This window comes from Phascolarctos cinereus, unplaced genomic scaffold (assembly GCF_003287225.1).
Source record: "Phascolarctos cinereus isolate Bilbo 61053 unplaced genomic scaffold, phaCin_HiC Scaffold_726;HRSCAF=1367, whole genome shotgun sequence".
Classification (NCBI taxonomy): domain Eukaryota; kingdom Metazoa; phylum Chordata; class Mammalia; order Diprotodontia; family Phascolarctidae; genus Phascolarctos; species Phascolarctos cinereus.
In genome coordinates, this window is record NW_027556098.1 from 228,307,077 (window position 1) to 228,321,671 (window position 14,595).

Here is a 14,595-nt window from a genome sequence, read left to right on the forward strand (position 1 = left end):
AATAAAGCTTAATATCTAAAATATTTTGACTTGGAATTTTTCTCTCCCATCCATACTGACTGGCAGTAAAGCCCAAGAACAGCGTGATACAAAGGAGTGAGTACTGGATTTGCAGGCAAAGGATCTGGGTTCAAATCCGCACTCCTCTGCTTGCTGCCTGAATGACAACATTGAGCAAGTCACTCTGTCTAGGCCTGTTTTCTCTTGTGAATTCAGTCAGTCAGCAAGCATTTATGAAATGCCAGCTCTGTGCTATGAAGTGTGCAATATGCTGGGGATTCAAAGAAAACATAAATGTCCCTGCCCTCAAGTAGGTCACATTCAAATAGGGGAAACAATATGTACGTACAACATACAGATAGGCTAAATTGGGGGGAAGGTACTAGTATTAAGATGAGAGGGCAGGTAAGAGTGAGGCAGCTAGGTTGCACACGTCAAGCCTGGACAAAAAGACATCTTCAAATCTGTCCTCAGACCATTCCTATCTGTGTGACCCTGGGCATGTCATTTAACCCTGTTTGCCTTAGTTTCTTCATCTGTAAAATGAGCTGGAGAAGGAAATGGCAAACCACTCCAGTATCTTTGCCAAGAAAACCCCAAACAGGGTCACAAAGAGTCAGAAGTGACTGAAATGACTGAAATTTACAATATAGCATGAGATTACAACACATGCACAGACTAGCACATTGCAATGCAAATGGGGCAAAGTCATCTAAATCCCAGGATCATAGAATCAGAACTGGAAGGGACCTTAGAGGCAATGTACTCTAATTCTCTCATTTTACAGAATAGGAAATTGAGACTGAGAGATGCTAAGTGACTTGCGAAGGTCATGCAGATAGTGTCTGAGACAGGATTTGAACTCAGATCTTTCCTACTTCAAAACCCAGTGTTCTAGAGCCATCTAGCTGCCCCAAAAATGATCTTAGAACCATAAATCTCAAGCTGGAAGGTACTATGCAGGTCAGCTAGTCCAACTTTTCATTTTATAGATTAAGAAATGAGACCCAGAAAGGTTGATTGACTTACCCAAGGTCAGACATGTAGTAAGTGGCTAAGTCTGAATCTGATTGATTGATAAAGGCAAAACAAAACAGCCTCTACCCTCAAGGAGCTTACATTCTAAGAGGGAAAACAACATGTATACAATTCAGTTCAATTCAACAAACTTTTATTAAATGTCTGCTATGTGCTAGTAGATTGGGGACAGAAAACTGTGTCAAAAAACTTTGTGTTGGGGATGCAAAAAATTAAAAAGAAAAAAAACACGGTTCTTGCCTGTAAAGTACTTACATTCTGCTGGGGGCAGGGACATGGAAGAGAGGAGAAACAGAATGGGGATCCACCATCAAGCCCTTTAATCTCTTACAGAGTTTCTCTCTGGATACCTGTAATAAAGCTTCACATTGTTAAACTGCATAATTACTTTGCCTTTATTTAGCACTACAGTATTCGTCAGAGCAAAGTATGATAAATGCAGTGCCTAAAATTAAACTTCTTCCAAATAAAAAGTTTTAAAAAAAAGCATTTGGGGATAGGACAGACTTAATTTGTACCATGTGGCATTTGTTTGGTTTTTTCTTTTAATTTAATCTAAATAGCTGGATGATTAGCAATGAGAATGCCTGTTCAGGATGACAATTTTGCATCTTCTATTGTATTTAGTTGTCACACAATGAAAACCTGAGAGGTTTAAATCTGTTCCTCATGCTATATAATCTATATGATTCACTTTGCTACTGACTAATCTTTCTTATATACAAAAACACAGCTAGCCCATTAGTTAAGTGCAAACCCCAAGTAAAGAATAAATAACAAGCGAGCTTTCTCTACCAACACCTCAGCATGATGTTTAAGAGCTGCCAAAAGCACTGTATAATCTTTTGGATGCCTTAATCGTTCCCCACTGCACTTTTCAAAAGAGAAGAGCGGTTATTAATCCTGGTGCTCTCACAAAATTTTCACAGTAGATCTTCATTGAATAAATAGCGCTGTCTAGGTTACTAAGTATTCAGGTTTTATGTAACACTTAATTCCCAGGTTAAACAAATTGCCATGTGTTAGTAAGGAGGAAAAAAATGTATTTGGTAAAGAAAGCCATATTTTGGCCTGTATTAAACTTTACATTTAATCACTAGTTTAGAAATTAAAAAAAGGAAACTAACAATATGGCCCTTGGGTCTATGATGTTTCCTCTATTTATATGGTATAGTTTGCTTTTCTTTTTATTCCTTAAGATAAATTTTTTTTAATAAATCAACATTTTTTGTTTTAAAATATTTTATTTCACAAATGAATGGAAGAGGATAATTCTCTCTACATGTCAATGAAGCATTTTCTTTTGGTCAGTAGTCTATAAACATGCTATTTATCTTTATAGCAGTAAATATTGTATAACCGTCTAGTCACTGTTTGAAATCAGTTCATTTCCTAGGACATTGCCTGAAAACACTACCAATAGATAGTTCGGATTGGACCTCTCATCGTTAGAACAGCAGAGTGACCGGCATGTGCCTCTTGGCATTTTTCCTTTTATCTCTCTAGTACCTCTTAAAATGTCACAATTTATTCTGACCAATGTGCACCTCACTAGAGGTACAGCTCTATCTATAGGACAGTGCTTTATTTATTGGGTCTTAATAAATTCTAGTTGGATTGGATTTGGTTGGAGAAAGAGAGACCAAAGCTACAGATAATGCAAAAATTATTTGTATTTGATGGTGGAATATGTTTTCACGTGTTCTAATGTTTTGAAGATTCACAGTTTTTTCAACCCAGTTAATAAATTTATTTCATTCAAAGATTTCACGTTACAATGTCCTCATTCTATCCTGGTGCTGTTTTTGTTTCTGTTTTTGTTTTAATATCTTTATGACCTTGGCGAGCCATTTAACATTTCCAATCTTGTTTCCTCATCTGTAATATATGGTGGTAAACTAAATGGTCTCTGAAGTCCCTTCTAGCTTTAAAGTTATGATCCCACTGCCTTATTTTGTGCTATTGTACTTCTAGTTCAAACCTACCCTAAGATAGATGAAATATTTCCTGGCTAGGTAGTTTCTGTTCTCTTTCTTTCTCCTTGTTGTGGTAGCTGTTTTGAACCAGTTCAGCTTCTCTAAGAAATGATGTCAGAGTCAATGTCTTTACTGCTGTTCATTTCCCATTTTTTCAGAACTGATCATTTGAATTTTTAAAGCTGGAATGGAACTGCTATAATTATTTACAGTCTTCTTGTCTTTAGCATCTCTTTTTATTTAGTATTGATTTGAACCTGTGCTTTAATCGATCAGTAATCTGACTAAATCCTAACAACTGATCCTTAAATTGCTCCATGTGTAACCAGTCATTTCTGATCCATTAAGACACTTCCTGTTTTTTAAGACAGTTCATTGTGCTATAGTCAGCACATTTTTAGTATTGCCAACTCACCGGTATGAGGCTCCTAAGTAATCCGCATGCTTTTTTGACCTCTCTGTTTTCTTATTCTCATTATATATGTCCTAACATAATTTTAATAGTGCTCTCCTGCGTCCACTTTCATCTTGAAGTCACCTAGTATCATGTTATAGGCTGGCTTAGTTTGAAGATCTTGTCAAGGTCTTCTAAGAACTCCCCTACTTAAAACCTCTGCACATATGAGGCACCCAACAGGACAACAGGAGTAACATATTTTTCCACGGAGGAGACATATTTACATTCTTTACATTTGCAGGACACTACACATGTGAGCCATCAGCAGCATGATTACAAGTCTGAGGATCCATGATTTGGGAAGTCTGGGCAAATGTAGTGAGAACTATAGTCATCCCTAGAGCTGCAGCTTAGTTTTGCAGTTAGGATGACCAACCTTCTAATACACGCTGCCTATGTGAAATGTACCAATCCCTTACCTTCTCAGTGCCCCCGAGCAATTCTAAGGTGCCAAAAAGTTCCTGATCTGCACTGATAGAGGAAGCTTCTTCCCTATATCAGGCACTTCCTATACGACTGAAATCACAGGTGTACAGTCCAAAAAACCTCAGCAATAGATACTGACTAATTAGGTATCAAGTCCTGAAATAAATCAAAGGCATGAACTGAGACATAAAGTGTCTTTAATTAAGATAACTAGGTAGCAGAATTGCCACCCTGGGTGGCTGTCCAGTGGATTTCTCAACTTTTAAGAGCCATGCAAAAGATTCTTATACCTTTGGGAGAATAGAGGAAGGAGGTAGTATGGGGTAGCAAGGCCTGGTCATGAGACCCCAGTGGCCCATGGCAATCCAACCAAGAAAAAACATTTCATTCTGGCTGTTTTGCCCTTCATGCCATGAAGCCCACTGAAGGGGGCAAGGACACTCGAAGCTGAGATCTAGCTTGAGCTGGGCTCCCCCACAAGGCAAGATCTCAGGATGAAGGGACCTAGGTTATGGTTCAGCTCAACCTAATCAAAAGTAAATATCTTAAGTGTAGGAATGTAAGGACATTACTGAAATTCTGACATTACAAAGATCACTTAAAGGAGTGGCTGTCCATATACATTTGGTATTAACAACTTCCGTCATTATATTAACAATTTTCTGTCACCATTTTCTCCTACTTCAAGGGAGTTTACATCTTAATAGAGGAAAAGAACATACACAAATAACTATAACACAAGTTAGGAGAGTGGAGTGGCATGACAGATGTGAGAAGGGAGAGGTCACTTATAGCTGAGAATCAGAGAAGCTTGTAGGAAGTGGTAGCAGAGGTAGCCCTTGAAGGACCAAAAGGATTTCAACAGATAGGGGAGCCCATTGCAGGTATGGGGGACAGCAAGCACAAAAGTATATCGGTGAGAAAGGGCAGGGCAAGAACAAAGAATGGCAAGGAGGCCACTTTAGTTGTTAAGCAGACTATTTGAAGGGAATGGAACTGACAAGACTAAAAAACATCACATTCTCAGAAAATCTAATAATTGCATGTGATTCTTTGAACCCACTGCCACCTTTTCCACCATTCTGCTTTGTCACTGCATACATGGAAGGAGGCCACGTAAGACTGGAGACCATATTATGTATTTATTTATTTTATAGGTTGCCACAGCCAAAAAATTCATCACTTACTAGCCAATGTTCTTACAAGGCACCTCTCAGAACTAATGAGGCTAGCGTATGAACAATAGTCTGTTATTGGGACCGTACTCAAAGCCTTTCCAGCTTAGCAGAGCCAACATTCCATTGTATTCTATTGACATTGCCTTCAGTTAGTCACTTACCTGTACCCCATGATGAGTTGTGAGAGTAAGACTTTGGTGGGTATGTATCTCTTTGTGCTAGAACATGGATTAAATGGATACTAAGCTCATTATATAACTTTCAACACTTTTCCTTAGTAAACAAACAAATGAAATCAATTCACACTATGAAATTCTGCTGTTGATTTAGCTTTCCCACATGCAAAATATGATGTGAGTGTATGGGAGGAAGAAGGTGGGAAGAATTCTGATTAATTGAAGGCTTTGGTCAAATACATTTGATTAATTGAGATTTAATTGTTAGTGGTAACTAAAATTTGTGACCCTGGCTCCCAAGATACTTTTCTATCATGTTTCTTGGTCCATTACAGGCTCTCCTTTCTTAGGTTTTTTTACTCATGAATCAAATTCAGTTCCATACTGTAAAAATTGAACAACATGTTTACCTAACAGAATTGTAATTAGTCCCCCAAAAGCTACTTCTCATCTGAGTAGTAACATTTGTTATTTATGTTTTTCCATACAGAGAGCATTTGAGAAAAGTTGCCTTTTTATTCTCTTATGAAATATTACCAGAACTAATTTGGAGCAAATCTATCGGGTTTTTATTAAGTTAATCTTGAAAATGTGTGGGTTCTCCATATGTATTTCAAAGTGACATTCAGTGTTGAATATGGTTCAGTGGAAAGTGTGCTTACTTTAGAAATCTGAGCATCTGCTGCCTTTTCCTTTTACTGACTGTGACTCTGGGGGTGAGGGAGGAGAAACCCTGAACCTTCCCCTATTCGTCATCTGTAAAGTAGGAGAGTTCCACTAGAAGACCTCTTAAGATCAGTGTGCCGGTAAACATAGGGCTCTCTGAAGAAAAAAAAATTATAATCACAACAAACTTTTGAGTTTAAACCTCATTATTAACATTTTCCCCCTCACTTTCTTAAGTAATAAGATCACTTACTATTCTAAATATGTGATTCTATTGAGAAATAGTTTGGCTTAGTGGATAGAGGGCAGGTCTTGGAGGTAAGGAGACCTGAAAGTTCAAATCTTCTCTGACACAGACTGGTTGCGTACCCATAGACAAGTCTTCCCTTTTTAGGGTCCAGAACAATAAGACTAGAGCTGAGCAGGTGCTCTGGGTACTGAAATCACATATCTCAACAACAACGACGACGACGGATCCTATTATCAATCATTTAACAGATGATTTTACAGGCTCCCCAGCCTAAACAATAACATTTTACAGATTATTGTTTCTTTCTTTTCTGTCCTCAGGTTCTATCCTTAGGAGCAGATGTCTTGCCAGAATATAAACTACAGACGCCTCGGATCAACAAGTTTACTATATTGCACTACAGCCCTTTCAAAGCCGTCTGGGACTGGCTTATCCTGTTGCTGGTCATATACACTGCTATATTCACCCCTTACTCTGCAGCCTTTCTCCTGAATGACAGAGAAGAGCAGAAGAGAAGAGAGTGTGGCTATTCTTGCAGCCCCCTCAATGTGGTAGACTTGATTGTGGATATTATGTTTATCATAGATATTCTAATAAACTTTCGAACCACCTATGTAAACCAGAATGAAGAAGTGGTAAGTGATCCAGCCAAAATTGCAATTCATTACTTCAAAGGCTGGTTCCTGATTGATATGGTTGCAGCGATACCTTTTGACTTGCTGATTTTTGGATCTGGCTCTGATGAGGTAAGAAGTGCTTTATAATCTTGCTTTCTAAATGGTAGTATTATTAGAACAATAGTCTACTTTTAAAAAGCTTTCGGGAATTTTTTTAACCAATTTTACCTCACAGAAATTTCTATTTCACCTGTAAAATGTAAAATGGAACCATTTTTTATCAGCTAGGGTGAAAAATAAGCATAATTTCTGATTTTTCTAGAAGTCTCTGATGGCTTTTTGAATCTATAGTAACAAAATTTTCTTTCTTTTTTGCCTAAACAATTTAACTTCCAAATCCACATCAATATGTTTGCAAAAAATGAAGTGGTCATCTTTGTTCCTTCCTTTCTGTCATGAAGAGCTTGGGTGGGGGAAGGGAATCATGGGATTGGGGGGGGGGTAGAAAAGAGGGCCAGAACTAAACCACTCTGAAATTTCTCCTTGTGTGACATACTTTCTTTTGAACAATATGGAGGCTGAAGGGAAGCACCCCATGTAGCCCCCATCCCCCCCCTTCTCCAACCCAGCCAAGAGCCCCGCTGTGCACAGAAATGTTGACAGAGAATAGGTGAGCCCCATGCAGTCCTGGTAAAATGCTTCTCTTGGTTGGTGCTTTTGTCAGTATAGGAAGCTAATGTCCTGAGAGCTGGTAATCTTCCCATTTCTAAAATGAGTTAATGTCCTGAAAACTAGGAGTTTTTACCTAATTTTCTATCACAATACTGTTTGGGCTAATTATCACTGTTTTAGAAGTTGCCGATGGCGACAAGAAGGCAGGCCTCCTTGGAGAAAAAAGTTACTAGACCAGAAAAAAAAAATCCTGACCTTTTCCCATTCATGGTTCCCTAGTTATGGTGGTCCAAATGAAAAGAAATGGGTCTCTAGAGAGGAAAAAAACTGTCTTCACCAAGTCCCAGCAAGTTAGCAGGCCTAATGGTAAATCCATATTGGTCATTTACATGAGATTGTTAAGTGAGCAGGCTGATGGAAAATACTTCCTAGATATACTGAATTTAGAGAAGTAACTTGGGGTCTTAGGTAGAAGGCTGGACTCCAAGCTAAGACAACCTGGATTCAGGTCCTGCCTCTGACAAGTCTCAGCTGTGTGACTGTGGACAAGTCATTTAATCTCTCAGTGCTCAAGGCAAATTTCTAAATTGTACAATTTGCTGATCTATGTAAGTGCAGAGAGCTCCCTACACCCATGAGACCACTAGTCTGGAACAACCACAGGAGAGGTGGAATTACAAGAAATTCAGAGTGCCCTTAGACCTCCTTGGGGCATACCATTTAAATTGCCAAAAATCACTCTGCAGAGCTAATGAACTATAGCTAATTAAGATTAGGGGAGGAGGAAGTAAAGTAAGGGAAGTAACAGCTTGAGAAGTTATAACCCTTTTCACTTGCTAGGTCCTTCGGGGTGACCTTTTGACTAAGTCCAAGTTTTATACAACAAATCCTTTTATTAAGGGGATTTGTTCTGTGAAGTTTGGATTCAGTCAACGGGCCACACTTGAGGACCCAGAGGGCCACATGTGGCCTGGAGGCTACAGGTTCCCCACCCCTGCTCTAGGTCCTAGCTATAAAACAATGTAATTGCATGAGTTAAAAGCTCTGAGCTGTAGGCATTATGCACAAAAAGAAGTCCTTACTGAAAAAAAAATGGTACTTGTAAAACCTAACTCAGATTTGTAATAATTTAAACTGGAAGTTTTCTTTAGCATTACCTTTTGAATAAATATACACGGGCTTGGCAGACAACTGAAAAATGTAAATGAGATTACACTGGGGATATTTACCTATTTTAAAAAAGTATAAGAATATTAATTTTCATCCAAATGGTATCATCACATCCTAAGCATTTCTTTATGGAGTTATAGAAATGGTGGTCTTAAGGGAACCAAGACAGCTTTATCAAAACAAGTATTGCTAGAAAAATCTCATATCCATTTTTGACAAGTTTACTAGAGCTCTAACTTTGTGTCGTTGAGAGGCTAAAGTTTACCTAGATTTTAGAAAAACATTTGAAAAAAACTAATTGTTGTTATTCTACTAAATGAGATACTGAGATGTGGGCTAGGTGACAAGTTCAGTAATGTGAATTAATGAAAAGCTGTTGTTCAGTAGTTTTTTCAGTTCTGTTTGACACGTTGTGATTCCATTTGGGGTTTTCTTGGCAAAGACACTGATTGGTTTGCCATTTCTTTTTCCAGCTCATTTTACAGATGAGGAAACTGAGGCAAACAGGGTTAAGTGACTTGCCCAGGGTTACACAGCTAGTAAGTGTATGAGGCCACATTTGAATTATGGAAGATGAGCCCAGCACTCTACCTACTCTGCCACCTAACTGCCTTGAATGAGTGAAAAAGCATTTAATAAATGCTTATTATATGCCAAACACTGGGATACAAATACAAAAAGCAAAGACTGTAATTAGGGCATAGATTCTAATGAGAGCAATTATATACAATGAGGACTGGTGGCCTGGGAAGGACTTTGGTCTGGAAAGTTACTGGGATAGTGATAGAGCTGAAGATGATTGACACACCCTATCTGAAAACAATGCAGCATAGTCCTTAGATCCAGAAAGGTTGAGGGAGGAGGGAGGGTGCGACAAGAGGAGGGAAGGAGAAAAGGCAGATGAGTATTGAAAGAAATGGCCTGATACGAGCCAGCAAGCATTGGTAGCAAAGTGAAGAGAATCATGGCTGAAGATTTTATTCAAATGGTCTAGAAGAAGTAGTTACCAATCAAGACAGCCAGGCCAGGGTGGAACTTATTCTGAGGTGGAAAGAATGACCATGCCTTAAAGAAAATGGCCACAGAGTCTGGACTGATTCATGATGTGAACAATCATCAATGGCTCAGTGCTATGTTTGACCCAAATGTATAAATGGCACACTTAACAAATTTGCAGAAGACAAAGCACTAGAAGGATAATTAACAGTGAATGACAAAATCAGAATCTAAAGAGATCTTAGCAGGCTAGAAGATTGGGCCACATCTAAAAGGATGAGATTTAAAGGAGACAAATATAAAATCTTCAGTACCAGATGAGAATGATGTGGCTGGGCAATAGATTATCTGAAACTAATCTGGAAGGCTAATGCAAGATCAATGTGAGTCCAAAGTATGAAGCAGCAGCTAAAAATACTAAGATGATCTTAGATCATCCTAAGAGAAGCAGAGTGTCCAGGACCAAAGGGATGCTCTGATCTGGTTAGACTGCATCAGAATTACCATGTTTAGTTCTGGACACCATATTAGCAAGTGATTAGGGTAGTAAAGGGATTTATAATCATGGGATGAGGATTGATCAGTAGAACTGGAGTGGTTGACTAACCCTGGAGAAGATAAGGTTTAAGAGGGGCTTGATAAGACCAGGATTTGAAGGGCTGTCATATGGATTAAGCATGAAATTTCTTCTGTTTGGCCCCAGGTGGTAAAACTAGAAGTGAGTAGAAGTCAAAAATTGGGAAATGTGGACTTAATGAAAGGAAAAGCTTTCATAACAATTAGAGCTAACTAAAAATGGAAAATTAAAATGACAGGTAGGTGGCGCAGTAGATGGGGGACCTGCAATCAGAAAGACCTCTCTTCCTGAATTAAAATCTGGCTTCAGACACTTGCTAGTTGTGTGACCTTGGGCAAGTCACTTAATCCTATTTGCTTCCATTTTCTTATCTGTAAAACGAGCTAGAGAAGGAAATGGCAAACCACTCCAGTTTCTTTGCCAAGAAAACCCCAAATGAGGTCACAACGAGTCAGACACAACTGAAATCATGTTTTGGGTTGTCTCAGAAGGGAGTGGGATCACCCTCACTAGGAAGCAAAGGCTAAAGGAGAACTTAGTGGATATGTTGTATGCTGAAAGACTGCTAGAGGGTGGTGTATATTATAGATAGACTTTGTTTATTTATGGGTTAAATTAAATATCCTCTGAGGTCCCTTCTGACACTATTCGTTCTGTAACTGTGATGACAAAATCTTTCTAATTTATTCACTAAAGCAAAGCTTCTCCTAAATCCCTGGTCTACCTGATTATCTGTTAGGGCTTTGACATTTTAACAATATTTGTAATTCAGACGTTCACTGTTTCAAACCAGCTTTCTGCCACATATCTAGCCACCTAAAGCTTCCTTAGTTGACAAAAGCAAAGTTTTACAAAAATCCACTCATTGTCACCTGAGATGAAAGCTTTCCGGTAAACAAAGAGATGACTGACATCTATTTATGTTGTTGACTTTAGGGAAATTTAATTGCAGTTAAGTATGATATGACCTGAAGGATGTTCCAAAATCACTCTCCCTTTTGATCTAAGGTATACATGTCTAGTCTTCCCTTTTTAAAATGCAAACATATTTCTTATGCAAAATAACATTGTAGCCAATTAATGTTTTAACATTTCATTAATTGACCTTTGAAATTAGAGCTCTGAGGAAATGGGAGATAGAACAGAAAATATTTGATGAGGTTATCAACTTTAAAAGATAAAGGGCTTTGGGAGGGCAGATACCTTGTTGTTCAGTTGTATTCAATTCTTAGTGACCCCATTTGGGGTTTGCCAGTTTCTTTTCCAGCTCATTTTACAATTGAGGAAACCGAGGCAAACAGGGTTAAGTGAATGCCCAGGGTCACAACTAGTAAGTGTCTGAGTCCAGATTTGAACTCAGGAATATGAGTCTTCCTGACCCCAGGTCTGGTGCTGTATCCACTGCAGCACCTAACTGCCCCAGATAGACCTTAATGAATCACAGCTATATGTGGCCTTTAAAAGTCAGAGATCAATATAAGTGATTAATCAATAAGCATCTCAAGCATTTACTATGTGTCAGGCACTGTGCTAAGGGCTGGGGATACAAAAAGAAGCAAAAGATAGTCCTGACTCAAGGAGCTTACAATATAATGGCGGAGACAACCTGAAAAAAAATATCCACAAAGTAAGCCATATACAGGATAAATAGGAAATACAGTTAATAGAGGAAAGTCACTAGAATTAAGAAGGGTTGGGAAAGGCTTCCAGTAAATGGAATTTTAGTTGGGACTTAAAGGAAGTCAGGGAGGGCCAGAAGTGGAGTTTATGAGAGAAAGCATTCCAGGCATGGGTAACAGCAAGAGAAAATGCCTGCAGCCAAGAAATGATGCATCTTGTTCATGGAACAGTAGGCCGGGGTCACTGGATCAAAGAGCGTATGGCCGGGAGTAACATATAAGGAGACTGGAAGGCTAGGTTATGAAAGGCTTTGAATGCCAAACAGCATTTTGTATTTGCTCTTGGAGGCAATAGGAAGCCACTGGTGTTTATTGAGTGGGGGTGCGATGACATGCTCATAACTACCCTTTAGGAAAATGACTTCAGTGACTGAATGGAGGATGAATTGCAAAGGGGACAGACTTGAAGTCCACCAGGAAACTGTTTCAATAGTCCAAGTATGAGGTGATTAGAGGCCTCTACCAGAGTGGAGGTGGTGTCAGAGGAGTGAAGGGAACATGTTCTAGAGATGCTGCAAAGGTGAAATCTACAAACCCTGGCAGCAGCTTGGATACCAGAGGGGCTGAAAGAGGAAGGAGTCCAGGATGACTCTTAGATTGTGAACCTGAGGGACTGGGAGAGTGGTATTGGCCTCTACAGTAACAGGAAAGATGGGGGGAGGGTGTTGTTTAGGGAGGAAGATAATGAGTTCCACTTTAGACATATTGAGGTTAAGATGTCTACTCACATCCAGTTTGAAACGTCTGAAAAGCAGTTGGAGGTGCAAGATTGGAAGTCAGCTGAGAGATTGGGGCAGGACAGAAAGACTTCATAATCCTCAGCACAGAGCTGGTAATTAAAGTCCTGGGAGTTAAGGAGATCTTTACTATAAGTATTCTGATGAAGTATGAGAACCCATGAAAGGAGACTGGAAGAGACACTGAAGGATAACAATAACTAACATTTATATAGTACTTTTCCTTAAAGTGCTTTATCTATATTATCTCATTTGATTCTTACAACAAACCTGTGATTTAGGTGCTGTTATTATGCCCACTTTACAGATTAAAAAAAAAAACAGCCTGGAGGTTTAAGTGACTTGCCTAGGGTCACACAGCTAGTGTCTGAGATAGGATTAGAATTCAGATCTTTCTGACTTCTTGGCCAGCACTCTATCCGCTGTGCCATATGACTGTTTTGTTTTGTTTTGCTTTGCTTTAGTAGAAGGAGGGGTGCCAAAAATAGATTTGATCTGCGTCAGAATTTCACCTAAGGCCAGCCAACCAGGGGAACAATAATAACGCCTATCATGAGCAAACCATATATCACGCTTTTCCACATGTAGTTTTGTTTCAGGTTACATGATTTGATCCATAATATATCCAAGGCCTTCCTTCTGACAATGTTATAGGAATGTTAGGATTGCCCTAGGATTATTGATGCCCTGGGCAAAGTAAACATTTGTATCTTTAATATACAATGAGGGAAGCAATTACTTTACTATATTAAAAACAATTATTAAATTAGGATACAGATTTTTTTCCCCTTTATTTCCTCATTTAGGGATCTTGTAGATGGAATCCAGTCTCTGAAGGACAAGGCTGACAGAGGAGATTGGCCTAATCCTCTGGGAATATTCTCTTCAATCTTGGGCTGGACCCTACCCAACTAGGAACCTTACTTTTGTTTGTAGTATAAATAGAATCTAATTTAGGTGCATTCCAGCCCCAAAGCATGGGCCCATGTCATTGTACCTCTCTATTAGAGTCCAAGGGGACCCAGCTTATGAAGGACAAAACCAACCAGAGTGATCTGGATAGAGATGGATTCCTTTGTCCAAATTGTTAGAGGCAGCTGAGTCTTATGATCAAGTCACGTTTCAGCAGGAGGAGAAGACTTTTAGCCCATCTCCTCACCTGAAAGTCTGCCCCTCATTAATTATTTACTAATCAAGGTTAATTTTTACCTGTCAGGGGCACCCCCTTTTCTAAAGGTATTTAAGCATTCAGGTCTTTGGTTACTGACCATCAATTTATTATTTCCTTGCCTAATTAATAAGTTGATTATTAATTACCCCAAAATTCTGTCTCTTGGGCTTTACATTTGTCACAACTGTTTCATTCAGATATACCAATTTTGGTGGCCTTCTAACCCCTCAGTCTCTCACCAGGCTTTATAGGGCCTTGGACTGGTCCTAAAGGCTATTACTGTAGTTGCAAAATCCATCATGTTCTAAAAAAGTAAAAATAAATGCTTCCAGTGGAAAGATATTATGTGCTCAAATGGGCTAATCAGGGAAGCTTGATCACATGAAGGCATAGCTCTTTGGTATTTGGGTCTAGAATAAAATTACCAAATCACAGAATCATCAAGTTAGAAAGGACTTCAAGAGATTAGCTCATCTACTTGTGTGATTATCAGCAGGATTTGACTTAACCTATTCCAAGTATTTAACTTTTCTGTTTCTAAAGACTTCAGGAAAGTTTCTTTAACCTGCCTGGTTTTTCTATCTGTAGAACCTCATTCTCTTCTCTCGTAATTTATGCCTATTTCCTCTTGCTATAAACTCAATAAAGTCAGAAGTCCTGGGAGTTAAGGAGATCTCTTCTATAAGTATTCTGATGAAGTATGAGAACCCATGAAAGGAGACTGGAAGAGACACTGAAGGATAGCAATAACTAACATTTATATGGTACTTTTCCTTAAAGTGCTTTATCTATATTATCTCATTTGATTC

The 14,595-nt window shown here is 38.8% G+C and overlaps 1 protein-coding gene across 1 annotated transcript in view; it reads left to right on the forward strand.

Annotated features, from left to right (window-relative positions):
• Positions 1-14,595, forward strand: part of KCNH7 (potassium voltage-gated channel subfamily H member 7) — a 567,074-nt gene that overhangs the window by 502,529 nt on the left and 49,950 nt on the right. Inside the window, exon 6 of the mRNA XM_078146161.1 lies at positions 6,488-6,913. Within this exon, the coding sequence (XP_078002287.1) occupies positions 6,488-6,913 (426 nt within the window). The remainder of the gene's footprint in view (positions 1-6,487; positions 6,914-14,595) is intronic.